We start from the raw sequence: 18,081 nt of genomic DNA, 5'->3' as shown, positions 1-18,081 counted from the left end.
GTGTCTGGATTCGTTTTTTACCACCAACTACTAGTTGATGGTAAATGACGAATACCTTTCAAAAAGCATTTTTGTGCTATTTGAAAAGTGCAATGTGGCAGACATACATGCCCTTAGGGCATGTATGTGCGCCACATGTGCACACATGCACGAATCAGGGGTGCAACAGGGTGTCAATATGACACCCTGCCACCCATGATAATGCCTCCCCTATTACCAATTCGGTATTTACCGAATCGGTAATGGTAACTGGCTTCCCATTCTTTCCTATGGGCCTCCAGGCCCATAGGAATGAATGGGAAGGGATGCATTATTACCGATTCGGTAAATACCGATTCTTAAATACCGATATTTACCGAATCGGTAATAATTACCGATTGGTTACCTACATTACATTTACCGATTCATAAATACCGAATCGGTAAAATTCGGTATTTATGAATCGGTAAATGTGATGCTACCTACATATGGCCCTATGTAACAATGAGTGTGAGAGTTTGTGAAACATTGTGTGAGAGAATGAGTGTGAGTGAATGTGTATGTATGTGAATGCATGTTTGTGTGAGTGGATGTGTGTTATATTTGCATGTTTGCTGCTGGTCTGGCATACTGGAGGTTATTCTTGCCTTTTGAAGTAGGGCACTGGTGGCATATGAATGTGAGGTGTTATCCATGGCAAAATGCAGGCCCCGAATTGCTGCACGTAATTCTTAGCAAACAGGGTGCATCCATAGCAAAATTCTGGAACTGACATTTGAGGTAATTCTTATCATAAGAGACCTTTAAATCATTTTATGGGGGTGGGGGGCTGATGGCAAAATTGTGGCCCTTATATAACGTAGGTAATTTTTGGAGGTACCTATGACTATTGGTAGGAGTATCTATGGCAGAATTCTGGCATATTGTATGTTACCCATAGCATACAGCACTCACCCATAAAAGAAAATGCTGACCATGGCATAGCGGAAGTAATTTCTGACTTATTACATTTGAAAAAGTGTGATCAATACCTAGGAAATGATAGGCTTTTCTTGCTAATCATAAAAGTACTGGAATATTTCACAAGTAGCCTGTCATGATCTATGGCGCTTTACCAAATTTGACCCAAACTTTTTCAAAAAATTCTCAGGGGACAAGCTTAATCTTCCTGAAACCACATACAAGAAGTCTGTCTCCTATGGCTGAGGGGGGCTTGCTGTGTCGGGCTGCTGCAGTTGGGGAGAGCGAACTGAGACAGTGTGTTGGTGTGAGAGGAAGGCTCGACATGAGACTGTTGGGGCTGCAACAACTGGCGTGTCCGTCACAGTCCTGGGATGGGAGGGCAGAACAAACAGCTTATACACACCATGAACTTAAACACAGAAAATAAAACATGCACAAATGCCATTGCAACATTACGGTGGTTGCAGCTGCCATTTTGAACATCCTTATTAAGAAGCTATATTCGGGGAGGAGACAAGTGCCGGAGCAAGATAGCCGCTTGATCACCGGGCTCCGTGGTCGCCACCCCTGGGACCTATTATCCTGCGCGAGATCCTGCCCTAACTGTCCATGTAAGGGAACTACTATGCAAGCGGTTCCGCATCCCAAAAACCCGTTGTCTCTACCCCCCTAGACGGCTGAACTATCGGCGCCGCTTGTGGGGGCCTGCGCAAAGACTTCGAGCCAGGAGCTGGAGTGAAACAGGGGCGGCGCGGAGGTGAGGGGGAGGCGGCGGTGCGGGCCGGAAGTCGCCGGCCGGGGGACGCCATTCCTCGGCGCGAGTTCGTAGCTGAGGGGCGCGCTTGTGGCTTTCTCCCCTCCCTCCTGCTGCAGGCACAGACTGCGACCTTCCCCAGGGTGCGGCGGAGAAGTGAGTCCGAAGACCCCGGAGGACACTGCTGGGTGAGCGAGGTGCCTGGGGCGGTGGCGCCTCACGGAAAAGTCTTACGCTGCACGGTCGGTGCATTGATTTGAGTGCTCCGTTGCCGGTGAGGGATAGCTGGGCCCGTCCCCCTTTGCCACCGGGGACTGAATGACCGGGCCTGCCTGTGCAGCTCGAGCAGTAAACTGTAACGTTTTGAAGGTGCTGGAGGGGAGAGACGGGGCCGAAGAGTTGGACCGGGGACCGCCGATCCAGGGGAGCCATCAGTAACACACACCCGGGCGGTACAGGCGGAGGTGGGGGATGCCAGTGGGGTTTCCCCCCCCCCCCTCGCCCCCCTGAACCTGGATTGCCCCAGGGCGCGGAGTGGAGGTGCTGGCGAACTGTGGCTGACTGCGGTGATCTTTGAGTGGCGACGGGGGGTGCCGGGGGCCCTTCACGCCCCGGTCCCGGAGAGTGTGCGCTGGAACTGGTGAGACGCGCAGACCAACGGACACCTTGGCAACATCAGGACCGCAGTTCGGGGGGAGGCGTAAACCGGCGCCAACGGGACAGTACAGAGACCTGCCAGTGAAATGGGGAGCAGAGTGGAGGCCGAGAAGTCCCAGCCTAGAATTAATAAAGGAAATAAGCAGGTTCAGACCAACAAATTAGATCGCTATACGCAGCCTAAAGACCCGTCAATGGACCAGAGACAGGCATTGAAGGCCGGGAGACATTCAGTGAGCCCCTCTCCGGAGCTGACCCTGCAGGACGTAATGACCGCCATAGCAGGGGTCAAGTCCTCCCTTGAATGCAAGCTGGAATCCCTGGAAAATAATCTGGACACGGTTTCCATAGAAGTTAATTTAATACGGGCCGATCTCACCAAGGTAACCGAGAAGGTCAAGTCTTTGGATATTAAAACGGCCGGCCTGACAGAGGACGTGTCGCAACTCCAGCGAGAAGTCCAAGATCTCAAGGGTTTCTGTGAACTGGCTGAACGTAAGTTGGACGATTATGAAGGGAGGTCTAGACGGAACAACGTTCGCATTTTGGGAGTGCCCGAGAAATCAGAGGGACCTGCACCGGATCTCTTTGTGGAAGACCTGATTCTTAACTACCTCAAGCCTAAGGGCCTCGGAAAATTCTTCACCATCGAGTGGGCACACAGGGTCCCGGGTGGGCGACCCAAGCCTGGAGCGCCCCCCCGCCCACTGATTGCACGAGTTCTCAATTTTAGGGACAGAGACGCTATCCTGCAGTCGGCCCGAGGGTCGGCCCCTCTGCGCTACGAGAATGCCGCCCTCTCCTTCTTCCCGGACTTCACCCAGCTGGTGCAGAAACAACGTAAGACATTCCTCGCAGTCAAGAAACAGCTCAGAGACAAAGGGATTAAGTACGCTATGATGTTCCCAGCACGTCTGTGAGTGGAGAGCGAGGGGAGGGTGTGGTTTTTTGATACCCCCGAAGAGGCTGCGGACTGGATCGAAGGTCGACACGTTCGTGGAGCTGGAGGGCGCCGCAGAAGCGAGGAAGAAGAGATGCAGGAACAGGCTTGAGGTCGGCAAGCGGGCTTAAGGACACTGTACTGGTGGTCAGGTATGGGGGTCATGGACCCCAGAAAGGGACATGATCAGTGGAAACAAGGTATCGCAGTAATGGACTGCTGAGTGACATTCAGGGCACAATTTTGTTATAAGTGGGGGACCTGGGGGTGGTGAGTGGGCTGCCTCCTCGGTACTACATTTAGTTATCGTTCGAGATAGGGTTTAGGGCGACAGGCACTCTGCCAGTTTGTTATGGGTGGTCCCAATCAGCAGGGGTGCAGGGTGGGGGGGAGTTGGGGGGTGGGGGATTGGTATTGCACTTGAATTTGTTGTTGTATTGTGTTTTTCGACGACGTCAGAATGGTTGGCAGAGCGAAAGCGACTTCGGCAACAGCATGGTAATGGGGTATGAACGGGGTTTGGGGGTCAAAGTCCTCAGTTGGAACGTAAACGGGCTGGGGGATAAACTAAAGCGGGGGATGGTCAGCCAATTTGTCAGGAGGCACGCCCCGGATGTAGTCCTCCTCCAGGAAACACATCTAGTTGGAAATAAATGCATGGCCCTGCATAGGGGGGGGGGGGTACAGTATGGTGGCGCACTCGGGATTCACATCTGGGTCCCGAGGGGTGGGCATACTAGTGAAGAACTCTTTCCCTTTCACAATAAAGGCTTCATGGACTGATGTCCGTGCCAGATATGTTGGGGTTTCGGGTCAGTGGGAAGGGAGAACGGCTACATTTATCTCCATATATGTCCCGCCCGGTTTACAAGCGGACACCTTTAAAGATCTGGGCTCCATCTTTCTAACATTCCCACTGGGTATCCTGGTAATAGGGGGAGACTTCAACGCGGTGGTGGCTGGAGATGTAGACAGGCACCCACCGCGAGACTTGCAACCCTCCCAGAAGTGGCTGTCAAATTTTCTAGAAACGATGGGGATGGTGGATGGGTGGCGTACCCTCAACCCTGACAGGACACAGTATACTCACGTATCGAGTGTACATCGTAGTCTGTCGTGCATTGATTACATCCTAGAGTCCCAGCGTCACAGGCCCATACTATCCAAGAGATTCGTCACCTGGGACGGGGTATCTCCGATTACTCCCCCCGTGTGGCTTCAAATGGGAATGGGAAGCATCACTGTAGGCAAGATAGCCCCAATAAACCCATGGTACCTGACAGATCCGACCATCCGCAAAAATGCCATCAAGGCCACTGACGCCTACTTTCAGGAAAATGGGGGCACAGTCGACTCTGCGCAGACCCTGTGGGAGGCATACAAAACAGTCATTAGGGGAGAGGTTGTTTCTTCAATAGCGGGGAAAAAGAGAGATAGGCATGCGGAATTGGTGAAAGCGGAGGAGGACATGATGAAGTCAGAGGAAGAGATAGCCCAGGGGTGACCCCTGAAGGCCTCCACCGGTTGAAGTTGAGGCAGGAGGAGTTCAATAGCATTGCTAAAAATAGGGCACAGGCGCAGTGCGGCAGGGTTCAGAGCAGAGTGTACGAGCTGGGTGACAAGGCCGGGAAGTTTATAGCGTGGCTGGACTGGAGAGAATGGGCCTCACGTCTGATACCCGAGATACAGGGAGACGACTCGCCTCCTATTACCGAACCGCAGGCCATAGCAGACGCGTTCGCTAACTATTACCACTCGGTCTATAGTACCTCCGGGATATATTCGGAAGAGGATAACAGCGCGATGATAGGGGACATAAAACTTCCCGCACTCTCGGATGAAAACGGGGCATACATGGAGTCCCCACTGACAGATGAGGAGGTGGCACAGGCGATCAGAGGAGTGCGTTCCGGGAAAGCCACAGGTCCTAACGGTATCCCCGTAGAGTTATACAAGATGGCAGCAAATAAACTCGTCCCCCACATCCGTGCAATGTTTGAGGAAAGTAGAGTGAAAGGAATGCTTCCGTACGATCAGCGGGTCGCCAATATAGTCGTCATACATAAAGAAGGCAAACCCAGAGCGCACTGCGCATCATATAGGCCAATATCGCTCCTAAATGTGGAGCCTAAAATTCTGGCAAAATTGTTGGCTACGCGATTGATTAAGGTAATCAATACACTGGTACACCCGGATCAATCAGGCTTTATGCCACATCGCAACACGGCCCTCAACCTGCGCCGCCTACATGGAATACTGAGTAGAGCATCTACTATACAGGAACCGGCGGCCCTGGTCTCATTGGATGCCACCATGGCATTTGACATGGTTGAGTGGCCCTATTTGTTTGCGGTGTTGAGCAAATTTGGGTTTGGTCCGGAATTCCTGAGCTGGATCCGTCTTCTATATTCCGACCCGATGGCCCGTGTAATAGTGAATAACCGAAAGTCCAAGGACTTCCAGCTGAGCAGGGGCACTCGCCAGGGATGCCCCCTGTCGCCGCTTCTCTTTGCGCTGGTTCTCGAACAGCTGGCAGCATGGATTAGGCAGGACCGATCTATTCGGGGACTGCGGTGGACTAACGAATGGGAGGATAAGATCTCCTTATACGCAGACGATATCCTACTCTATATCACTGCTCCTAGGGCATCACTGATCTGCCTATTGGACATACTAACTATTTTTGGTAAATATTCGGGTTTTACAGTTAATTGGTCCAAGTCAGTAATTTATGTGCTGGCAGGCGAACCGCCTGCGATATCGCCGAGTTGCCCAATAACGATTGCTTCGGAAGGCTTCCTGTACCTCGGGATCTATGAGTACCTGAATCCGAGACGGCGCTTTGCTCGTAATCTAGACCCACCCCTACAGCGACTCAAAACGGATGTCGTACGTTGGAGGTCCCTTCCTCTCTCCATGCTGGGAAGGGCGGTCCTCTTTAAGATGATGGCCCTCCCTCGTTTCTTGTATGCGCTCCAGAACACGATGGATCTGGTCCCAGTGTCCTACTTTAAGGAAATTGAGAGTCTCCAGAGAAACTCCTCTGGGACGGCAGACTCCGGATCGCGTATTCAAAGCTGACCCTGAATTGGTACGATGGGGGTATAAGTCTCCCTGACCTTAGGAAATACTATTGGGCAGCCCAGCTGGCGGCGATTAACCACGGGATGCATTGTAGCCCAGATGATCCCGGGTACGCCATGGATAGGTGGCTGCTCCCGGGGGGGGGGGGGAACTATACTAGAGCTCTATATGCCAAGCCGGGTAGGTTCCTATTGACTGGCCCTAACGCGCATGCAGTCCAAATATGGCCTGCGGTCAATAAGCATCTGAAATGGGACGGTAAACTTACGCTAGCTACGCCATTATGGAACTCGGAAAAGCTAGGGAGCCTCTGGAAATCCAAGGGATTTGATAAGTGGGATCTTATTGGGATCACACAGATCAAGGACATGTGGGGAAGGGGCACAGTACTGCCGTTTGCATCCCTCAAAAAACAATATGGCATTATGGACACCGAATACTACCGGTATCTCCAGATCCGCCATGCGCTATTAGCGCAGGTCCCCAGGGACCCGACGCTGCCAGAGGCTTCTCCACTGGAAGCCAGAGTGTTGGACGGGCGTATCCCAGAGAAAACCATTTCCCTTATTCACAGGAAGTTAATTAACAATATGGAGGATCCACTGGTGATCCTTAAGGGCAAGTGGAACAGTGAAGGCCTCGAACTGGATGATGAAGACTGGCAGGAGGCGGTCTCCTCCCCGAGGGTGGTAGCAACCCAGGCCAGGCTTAGGCTAGTGCAGCTTAACATACTACATAGGACATATGGAACGGGACCCGGACTGGTTCGCATGGGGCGGGCGGAAAGCGAAGAGTGTAGGCGGGGGTGTGGAGACGCAGGGACCTTCATGCATATATTGTGGAGCTGTCAGCGGATAGAAGCGTACTGGAGAGGCATATATCGCATCATGCGGGCTGTACTGGGGGTCGACATTCACCCAGAGGTGCGGAGGTGCCTGCTAAATGTCTGGGAGCCTACTGACCTCAACACGTACACTAAGCAGTGGGCTACGCTGGCGTTCATGATTGCAAAAAGGAACATCGCGCAGTTGTGAGGCGCTGCTCAGCCACCCCGTTTGGGGAGGTGGAAAGAGGATTTAGATTGGTGCATGTTGTGGAGGGAAAAGTCGGTGTTTGTAGCCAGGGGATGCCCCGGGAAGTGGAGCAAGGTATGGGGAGCCTGGAACCATTATAGAGGTGATATATGCCCCCCACCTTGTAGGTAAACTGATGACGAGGCTCATGAAACCCCCTAACCACTAGGAAACTATGCTTGTAACATATATAGAAATGTGTAAATTGCTGCTGATGGAAACTGAAGTCGCCTGCCAATGTATAATTGCTGTATGTCAGTCGAATTGGTTTAATAAAAAAAGAACTTTCAAAAAAAAAAAAGAAGCTATATTCCTCAATAGGATTAGTCTATCAATAAAAGCATGGTCCATGCTATGGTTATTGCACACAGTGAGCATGTCATGACGCTTTAGCAATATTATTAGCCATACTACAGCATGGTAGATGAGTTTTCCCATAGCAAACTGCCACATCATTATGTTTTTTTAGGGTATAGAACTACCCTCAGGAGCCAACAGCAGTACGACAAACATAGTTTCTCGGTGGCAGCACACACTTTCTGCCCAAACAAATACTGTAATCAAGGTAACCAACATGTGGGTGGAGGCAAAGCCCCTACCTGAGGTGTACTTCTTAAAGCTTTTTTTTCATTTGATCACATAAGGTCAAATGACTGCTGACCAACAAAGTAAATCTCCGAAGTTATGAAACACATCCATTAACCCTTTCTTGCTCTGGATCAAAGTCTGATGAGGCACTGCCTCTAAGGCTTTCGAGACCTGTACATAGAAATAGCCCCACCCATGAATATTTTGAAACATCCAGTTAGGTATACTAAATTGAACCTTCAGCCATTACTGGGACAGGAGCATTTTTCTGGACTTCCAATGATAAATATTTCACAAGCTAATTGTCATGTCACAGAAGGAAGAAATCAATGAATTGGCAAAAAGGGTGCCTTGAAATTAATATGTGAAAACTTGCTTTATGTGCTTTGGATTAAAATCTATAGAAGCTGTTTTTTAGTTGTCAGAGCTCTCAATCTGCTTTTCAAAGATCACTGTGAGTAACCTAAGAACGGTGTCAAATCTATAAAAACATGTTTGTAACAATACCATGTTGTCCAACATGTTTAAATTGCAGTTTGTCATTTCTTTAGGTCTCGCATTAGGCAGCGCATACGCTGCTTCTACGAGGCATTAAGTTAAGTAATCTGAATGTGTTGGCAAGCGGCCGGTAGTTTCTCCTGCCGCTTGCCATTTGGTGAATGTTGGCACAGATCCTGTTAGCTGGCTTTTTACTGGCTGTTGATGTCAAACTGACTTCCGTGTAGTCAGGAAGCAGCGGGCACCAACTACAGTCTCTTTACACTCTACCTCCTTATCTGTTTCTTTAAGGATCACTTATTTATTGCCCTGGTGCCCGCCTAACTTGCAGCCACATACATGTACGCGGGCACCGTGCTTAGTTTCAGCACGGTGCCCGCTTTTTAGTCTGCCTAAGAGCTTACTGTCCGTGTGCTGCAGTAAAAGGGTGAAAGCTTCCTCGGTATTCAAGTATTGGGATATGTTACCTATTGTTTGCTGTTAAAACACTGCCGCCCTCTGGAGCCTGCACACGTGCTCCTCACTTACTAAGCTACTTAGACACACAGCAGAGGTGCTTCCGACTGACTTCCCTTTGGGAACATTCCATCTAAAATGATGACATTACGCTCTGATAGTCAATTTTAATTTAACTGCAGGCTTGCAGGACAGCAATTTATCTGGGTGTATTCTTCCTCCGTGATGCTCCAGCTTGATCACATAAGGTCAAATGACTGCTGACCAACAAAGTAAATCTCCGAAGTTATGAAACACATCCATTAACCCTTTCTTGCTCTGGATCAAAGTCTGATGAGGCACTGCCTCTAAGGCTTTCGAGACCTGTACATAGAAATAGCCCCACCCATGAATATTTTGAAACATCCAGTTAGGTATACTAAATTGAACCTTCAGCCATTACTGGGACAGGAGCATTTTTCTGGACTTCCAATGATAAATATTTCACAAGCTAATTGTCATGTCACAGAAGGAAGAAATCAATGAATTGGCAAAAAGGGTGCCTTGAAATTAATATGTGAAAACTTGCTTTATGTGCTTTGGATTAAAATCTATAGAAGCTGTTTTTTAGTTGTCAGAGCTCTCAATCTGCTTTTCAAAGATCACTGTGAGTAACCTAAGAACGGTGTCAAATCTATAAAAACATGTTTGTAACAATACCATGTTGTCCAACATGTTTAAATTGCAGTTTGTCATTTCATTAGGTCTCGCATTAGGCAGCGCATACGCTGCTTCTACGAGGCATTAAGTTAAGTAATCTGAATGTGTTGGCAAGCGGCCGGTAGTTTCTCCTGCCGCTTGCCATTTGGTGAATGTTGGCACAGATCCTGTTAGCTGGCTTTTTACTGGCTGTTGATGTCAAACTGACTTCCGTGTAGTCAGGAAGCAGCGGGCACCAACTACAGTCTCTTTACACTCTACCTCCTTATCTGTTTCTTTAAGGATCACTTATTTATTGCCCTGGTGCCCGCCTAACTTGCAGCCACATACATGTACGCGGGCACCGTGCTTAGTTTCAGCACGGTGCCCGCTTTTTAGTCTGCCTAAGAGCTTACTGTCCGTGTGCTGCAGTAAAAGGGTGAAAGCTTCCTCGGTATTCAAGTATTGGGATATGTTACCTATTGTTTGCTGTTAAAACACTGCCGCCCTCTGGAGCCTGCACACGTGCTCCTCACTTACTAAGCTACTTAGACACACAGCAGAGGTGCTTCCGACTGACTTCCCTTTGGGAACATTCCATCTAAAATGATGACATTACGCTCTGATAGTCAATTTTAATTTAACTGCAGGCTTGCAGGACAGCAATTTATCTGGGTGTATTCTTCCTCCGTGATGCTCCAGCTTGCTGGCTTCCTTGACAAGGTTGGTGGTGTCCACCTGTCATTCATGAAGGTCACAAGTTTATAAAAATGGAAATGGGACTGGAGCAAGTTAGCGCACGAAATAGCCTTAAAGTTACATTCGCAATTGTAAACACTGTTTTGACATTTCTACTCTGAAGACATCTGTTCTGAGATGCACACAAGTCGGAAGTTGCTCTAAGGCATGAGTACTAGCTTGCTGGGCAATGCCACGCTACATTATGGGACTTGTAGTTATGTTTAGCATTGTCAGGTTTGTCTACAAATTTCCAGCTTGAAAACTGTTTTGACTAAAAGGCAATGCTGGTAAACGTTGTCACGCATCCCTGGGTATCTATGGAAAACCGCTGGAGTCTTGTGAAGGTTTTCAAGGGGCCTGCAGGATATCACCCAGGATTAAACAACGATTACATTTTCATTCCTCATTGAGAATAAAGCTGGAGCATTTCCTGAACCCGAGCAGTACATAAACAAAAGTTCTGCCAACACACACGCTGGCTCGAACTATTTGATTTTTCACCAAAGGCCTTTATAATAAAGGCCGCAGATCTGCCGGTGCCAGCCTGCGACGTCCCCAACAGGGCACTGCCTGGCCCTGGCATTCAGTGAGGGCTCATTCTTTACAGAGTAGAGGTGCTTCTCGCTCATTTAACTGCGCTTTCCATGGAGTTTGTTACACGAAACTCACAAAAACCTTTATTGGAGATGCCATGAAAGATAATGTCGGCAGTGCAGGCCACCAGCACTGCATTCGGAGCCATGGCTAGGTGGCACGCGCTCCACCAATGCCAACACAAAGGGCATCAGGGCACACTGGCACGTCAAAAACACAGCTCTTTGGGCAATACAGTGCCAACGCTATTCAGTTCACATTTAAACAACTGTTGGGCTTGCCCACTGTAGAGTTCAAAAACCCTTTTTTTAGTTCATGTTATAGCATTCTTGGGTAACCATAAACCCAATGCTTCCATTCTGGCTGTCTCAATTCGGAAGTTTGAGTTCCCTCTAACATTCTCTGCGAACAACTGAAGCAAATTCAGGAAGCACACAGTAGCTTTTCACACGCAGTATACCACTTAAAGCTGAATTTGTTAATGTAGTAATACTGTATATCGTGGTTAACATTGTTATTTAATTCGATGTCGCTCATCTTGTGGGAATGATGAACAGCGAGACAGGCCTGTCAGGGAACAAACACTTCATTATAACGTTATCTGGCATCTTACTGTGTCTAGAAATATTGCTACATTTTGCACGTGTTAATTATTTACCTCAACGGCAATTGTGTATGTGAGATGAGAGTTGAATAGGCCCTGCGACAATTCCAAGATGTAATTTGAAGGTTGCACAAAGGCATCTCTAGAAGAGCAGCTAAGCACTGATAGAAACAAATGGGAAATCGTATTTCTTCGTTTTCTCTGTGCTTCGGTCCACTCACTGCATCTGTGAGGGTGTTGCTCGCTCCCCCACTAACCCTCACCAGACAACCCCATTTGCAAGAACATCCCACCCCCCCTAGCCACAGCTGCAGTCATAACAGGAGGTGACTGCTCGGAGTCTCGTGTTCCAAGATGGACAGGAACTTAATATCAGGACAGGAGCTCTTAAAAACAAGCATTAAAAATGCAATAGGTATCGCCTTTTATTAAGTTAAAGCTATTTGCTTTGCTATACAATACCATTAGCAAAGCAAATGGCGTTAACTTAATCAAAGGCGAGACCTATTGCATTTTCAATGCTTGTTCTCTTATGTTAGCTATGAGGACAGCTCCAACCCCTTTTGGAAATGCTGGTCCTGTCCAATTGCTGTAAGTGTTAGTCCCCCCCTCAAGGTTTGGGTCTAGTTGCGCACCTGGAGCCCCCCCCCCCTCCCCCTTGGAGATTTAGGGGCAGATTTACAAGCCCCTTGCGCCACTATTGCCTCACTTTTAACATGGGAAAAGTGACGCAAAAGTGGCGCAAGGGGCTTGTAATTAAGCCCCTTAGTTGTTAATGCAGGCAGGAGCTGGCAAACCCTGGAATACTAAGAACTGAATAGAGGTGCATTTGGCACGTACACCTGTCTGACTCATTCTTTCACACTTATTGCAAAATAGAGACTTACCTGCACGCGTCACGAGAAATATGAAGTCACTTAACAGTGTAAAGCCTTCAATTAAGTACCAAAATAGTGTCCAGAGAAACTCCATTTATTAGCTCGAATTCCTTCATTTCATCTTCACGCTCCTCTGTCTGCCGCTGGCCGCTGCTGCAGCTTTACTTTAGTTTCCGATGCCACCCCGACACTATGCCACTCGTCGCCTTATTCTTTGAGAGCAATTTCTGCAGCACTACGCCTTTCGTCAGGTACGGTTTCGAGCTATTTCCTGATATGCAGCTGCCTTAAGTCTGTATCGTATAATGAAAGGGTTTACTAGTTGTCGTAGGAGGGGTCAGTTGACTGACTAAGTTTCACTTTCGCCCTGACGCCGCTTTGTGACTGGTTTAGCAATATTAACTGGCCTGAACAGACTCGCATCGGTATCCGCTAGATGGCAGTATTCACCAACGTATTCCAGATGGCTACATTTGGTGTTTCTTGAAGATGTTGGGAAATGAAATCGAAACTAGTTTTCTCCGATAGGTCACAGGTGGGACCTGTATTTGAAAAGTGCTGTTCGATGTTGAGTAAAATATTTAGTATTAATGTGAATGAATAGATGGGAGGAGGGGACTTTGAGATGAACAAAATTACAGGAATTATAAAGAAGGAACAGGACTAGACGGTAAACCTGAAGGGAGAACTTGGGCTCGATTCACAAAGGTAAACTTAGCCTGTCCTGAAGTCTAACTTTAGACCTGAAGTCTAAGGGTCCGATTCACAAAGGTAAACTTAAACTTCAGGTTTACCATAGTGACTTGGGCCCTTAGACTGCAGGTCTAATTTTACCTTTGTGAATCGGGCCCCATGTGCCGAGTTTTCAAATACTTGCCATCTTTATGTGCCCAAAAAGATGTAGGGGCATATATACAAGCCCCGGCCTATCGCCACAGGAACGTCACTTTTAACGACGTTCCTGTGGCGATAGGAGCTTCATATTATTTACATAGGCACCCTTTCATGCTATACATAGGGTGAAAGGAGTGGGCAATGGGTGTTGCGGTGGGCATTCCACTGCAACACCCATTGATTTTGACGCTGCCCCTATTTACAAGGGTGGTGTGAATAGGAGGCAGCGCCAAAATTAAGACCAGGGAAAACCTTAACATGGCGAAACAAGGAGAAATGCTTAATTTCTCCTAGTTTTTGCTGTTACTATGTGTGCTGCATTGTGAAGCACACATAGTAACAGCAAATTGCCATGAATGATTCTTTATGTGCAGGAAGGTGTCCCTTCCTGCACATAAACAATCATTAATAAAATGAGGATTTGCAACATCTATGTGTGCTGCATAATGTAGCACACATAGAAGTTACAAATCGACATTCCGGATTGTTTATGTGGAGGAAGGGACTCTTTCCTACACATAAACAATCATTCCCTCAACTCAAGCAGCTTAATTTAGTGCCAGCACAGGGAGATATGCAGGGGTGAGCCATATTATTGTAAATACTTCACATCCCTGCGTTTCTAAAGTGACGGAGCACGGCGTTAGAAATTTTGGAGCTAACTCTCATTCTGCCACTTGCTTGTATATATGCTCCGTAGAATTTTTGAAGGTTTCAAGAATACTTAGCATAAGGAAGGGATATCAGAAAAATGCATGATATGACATTTGAGCTGTCTCTATGTGTTTAAAGCAAAACTGCATAAGCTGCTGTTCCCAGGGTTTTAACTGGGTTAAAAAAAAGTGGAGTGTCCCCAAAGGGGTGTGGCCTATATAATTAAGAAAGCTGCTTAACCCCTTCGGTGCTCATGACGAGCTGGGCCTACATTTTTGCTTTGTTTGCCCCCCTGGGGGGCAGATTTAAATTTTAAAAAATGTATTCGGCCCACTGGGCCAATTGAATAAAATGTAGTGGGGAGTGGCCCCTTGGGCAAGGGTCACTCCCCTTTGGGGGCCATTTTTGTATTCCTATGATGTTAGGTTTTGTTTTGGGGAGCGGCCCCTTAGGCAAGGGTCGCTCCCCTTATGGGGGCTATGTTATAGGCCTTCTCTGCCCCCCTGGGGTGGCCAAATTTCCTTTATAAAAAATTAAAAAAATGCCCACTGGACCACCAGGGATTATTTAGTGGGGAGTGGCCCCTTGGGCAAGGGTCAATCCCCTTTGGGGGCTTATGATTTTGGCTGTCTACCCACATGGGGGGGGGCAGATTTTGCCATTTTTAGGTTGAGCATTTGACACCTCTTGTATATTCTTTAGTATTTACTTATATGTTTTTATGGTTTGTGTGCTTTGGAGAGCAGCCCTAGGACGTGTCTGCTTCCGCTTAGGGACATTTCTTTCTGATCAACTGACTCTAGTTAACTTTTTTGATAGAAAACGACCAGCAGAGGTCAGTAAAATACCAGAATCACTTCAGCATTCTCTAGTTTTCAGTCCATAGAAATTGTCTTCCACGAGCTCCCATAGACAATAATAATTTTTTTAAATCTTGTATTGTCAGTGATATGACCACCAAAGGCCCAGATTTTCTATTAAAAACAGAGCATTGGACTATACCATTTCCCGCTGAAAGGCAATATTTCTCCCCGTGTGTTCCAATACTTGGCGTGTCACGCAGTTTGGTGCTTACTTTCCCTCCCTGTCAAAGAACAGCAAATGTTTCAGGGCGCAGGCTAATGTGCTGCATTGCTACGTACATATAAGGTCCCAAAGGCGAGACTGATTGCATTGCAAATGCTTGTTTAATGTAGGGCCCATTAGACCACCAGGGAGTTATTTGTGGAGAGTGACCCCTTGGGCAAGGGTCACTCTCCTTTGGGGTCAATCTTTGTGGCTGTGTCTGCCCCGCAGGGTGCCAGATGGCCATGTTTTTAAAAAAATTGGGCCCACTAGACCACCAGGGATTTTTTTGTGGGGAGTGGCCCCTTGGGCAAGGGTTACTCCCATTTGGTGAGCATTAATTTGGTCGTTTCTGCCACCCTGAGGGGCAGATCGGCTGATTTGTTTTTTTGCAGGGCCACTAGGCCACCCAGGTTTATTTTTTATGTTGTTGAGCGGCCCCTTGGACAAGGGTCGCTTCCTTTTATGGGAGGATGATTGTGGTAATTTCTACCCTCTTTGGGTGGCAGAATAGCAGTATGTTTTTAGGCCCATCTGCCCTCAAGGGGGGCAGAAGCCACTAGCCACCTGGGTTTAAAAAAAAAAAATTGTGTTTGGGAGTGGCCTCAAGGGCAAGGGTTGCTCCCCTTTTACGGGGGTGAATATTTTATTTATACTCTTAGGCCCACCTACCCCTTAGCTTGGCTGGTGGATTGTTTATTTTTTTTGTATTTATTTATTTTATTTTATGTGAAAAGTTTTATATAGCGCTAGCTTGACCCATAGGTATCAGAGGGCTTTACATACATACTGTAAAGAAAAACAGACGGAAATTGCATTACATAATATGCAGGCAGTAAGGAAGCAAAACCAGGGATAAAAAAAATACAGCATGGAAGATAAGGTGGTTAACACAGTCCGGTCACCAACTATCCTTGAATGTCAAGAGAGAGGAGTAAACTCGGATATTAAAGTCTAGGTTAGTTGACGTTGGTCAGGAAAGTATTTGTTAAGGAGATGGATTTTCAGGTCCCTTTTGAAACACGAGAAGGAGGGGTTGCATCTGAGGACTCTAGGGAGAGCATTCCACATCCTGGGAGCGTTGCCAGAGAACGATCGGTATTGTGTGGTTTTCTTTTTCAGTTTCGGAGGAATAAGAAGGAGTGAGTTGGAGCTTCTCAGCGATCTGGTTTGACCTGCTCTTTTACCAATTTGTTGTTCAGGTAGTTAGGGGCCGGAGAGTGAAGGGTTTTGTGTGTGATGCAGGCCAGTTTGTGGACTGGTGCATTATTTGCATATGTGATTGTGATGTTTTTTTCTCCTTTTCATTCTAGTGTAAAGCTTTTGATTCCTGTTCGCGATTTCGACAGTGGTGTTCTGTAGTTTTGCGTAGTTGCATTTTTTTTGGTAAGAAAAACATTTTTGTTGTATATACTCCAAATTTGTATTTTTGTCATGTATTAATTAATTTTTTTGTAAGTGGTCTCATAAAGGCAGCTTATTTAGTTAGTGTTTTGTGCATAGAATTCTTTGCGATGTGTTTTGCATTGTCTTATGTGTATTTTCTTTTCTCTTTCTTTTTTAGTGGGATATTGTTGATCCATACTGTGTCTGTGCAGAGTAGGTGGTGGTGAATTTATCTGCTTCTGGCAAGTGAGTGGTATCGTTTTGGAGTATATAGGTATTTCTGATAAAGGTGTATTTTGTTTATTATTTATTTTACAAATTGTTTGTTGTTGTTGACTTGTTTGACAAGTTACTTTTATTAGTAAGCAGTATGGCTAGCCGTAGAATGACTGCTCTGCAGGTGGTTGGTATGCTTCTTGAATCTTCCTCCGAGCAGGATTATGCATCTGAGGGAGAGGAGGGAGGGGAAGATTCAGGCAGTGAGTTTTCTCTCCACATGGAATCATCAGATGATGAAGGTACTCTCAGTGCAGATGAAGCTTCTCTTGGTGTGGATGAAGCTACTCTCAGTGCGGATGAAGTGCCTGTTTTAGAGGAGGATACTGCTGTGCCGATGGTGCAAGAGGCATCTGGAGTACAGCCTGAGGCTGCTAGGCTTCCTACTGGAAGTGCTGGACTCTGGGTTGATCCAATCATGGTGCAGCCGGTGTTGCCTGCCTTTAGTGGTGATGCAGGGTGTAGAGTGGATTGTGAAACTTTTTTCCCTAAACAGTTTTTTCAGTTGTTTATGGATGATGTATTTTTGGGTGAGATTTTTGAGCAGACTAATTTGTATGCTGAACAGTTTTTGAGGGACAACAGTGACAAACTTAGGCCCCACTCTAGAGCTTCCCGGTGCACTCCCACAAATTTGGAAGAGATGAATAAGTTTTTGGGTTTGACTTTATTGATGGGTTTGATAAGGAAGCCGTCCATGACTTCATATTGATCTACCAGTCCCTTGATGGCAACGGCCATATTTCCTGGAGTTATGACTTGTGATCAGTATTTGATTTTGCTACGGATGCTGCATTTTGTTGATAATTCTTTGGCGTTACCATGAGATCACCCTGACTGTGACCGTCTTTTTAAGATTCGGCCTGTTCTTGATCACTTTGTAGATCAATTTTCAGAGATCTATTCTCCAGGGAAAGAAATATCTATTGATGAGTCTTTGGTCTTGTTCAAGGACCATTTGGTTTTTAGGCAGTACATCCCTAGCAAGAGGGCACGCTATGGAATTAAGCTGTATATGTTGTCTGAGAGTAGGACAGGATATGTTTTTAATTTCCGTGTGTACACTGGTAGGGATGCCACTATTGACCCCCCTCGTTGTCCGTCCACTTTTGGAGTTTCTGAGAAAATTGTGTGGGATCTTGCTAGAGGACTGTTTTACAGAGGCTACCATTTGTACCTTGATAACTTCTACACTGCTGTGCAATTGTTTAAGGAATTGTTCAAAGTGGACACTTTTGCTTGTGGCACAATCCGCTCTAACCGTAAAGCTTCTCCAAAAGAGCTTGTTTGCAGAAAACTTCAGAGGGGACAGTGCAGTT

The 18,081-nt window shown here is 47.0% G+C and overlaps 1 protein-coding gene across 4 annotated transcripts in view; it reads right to left on the bottom strand.

Moving 5' to 3' along the window:
* LOC146785218 (uncharacterized) overlaps positions 1–12,814 on the bottom strand; it is a 1,495,909-nt gene extending 1,483,095 nt beyond the window's left edge. For all 4 annotated transcript variants that reach the window (XM_085634134.1, XM_085634135.1, XM_085634133.1 and 1 more), the window contains exon 1: positions 12,497–12,814. In XM_085634134.1, coding sequence (XP_085490260.1) covers positions 12,497–12,581 — 85 coding nt within the window. In that variant the 5' untranslated portion in view covers positions 12,582–12,814. The remainder of the gene's footprint in view (positions 1–12,496) is intronic.
* Positions 12,815–18,081: the final 5,267 nt, after the last annotated feature.

This window comes from Triturus cristatus, chromosome 11 (genome assembly GCF_964204655.1).
Source record: "Triturus cristatus chromosome 11, aTriCri1.1, whole genome shotgun sequence".
In the NCBI taxonomy this organism is placed as follows: Eukaryota; Metazoa; Chordata; class Amphibia; order Caudata; family Salamandridae; genus Triturus; species Triturus cristatus.
This window is presented reverse-complemented; position numbering and strand designations above follow the sequence as displayed.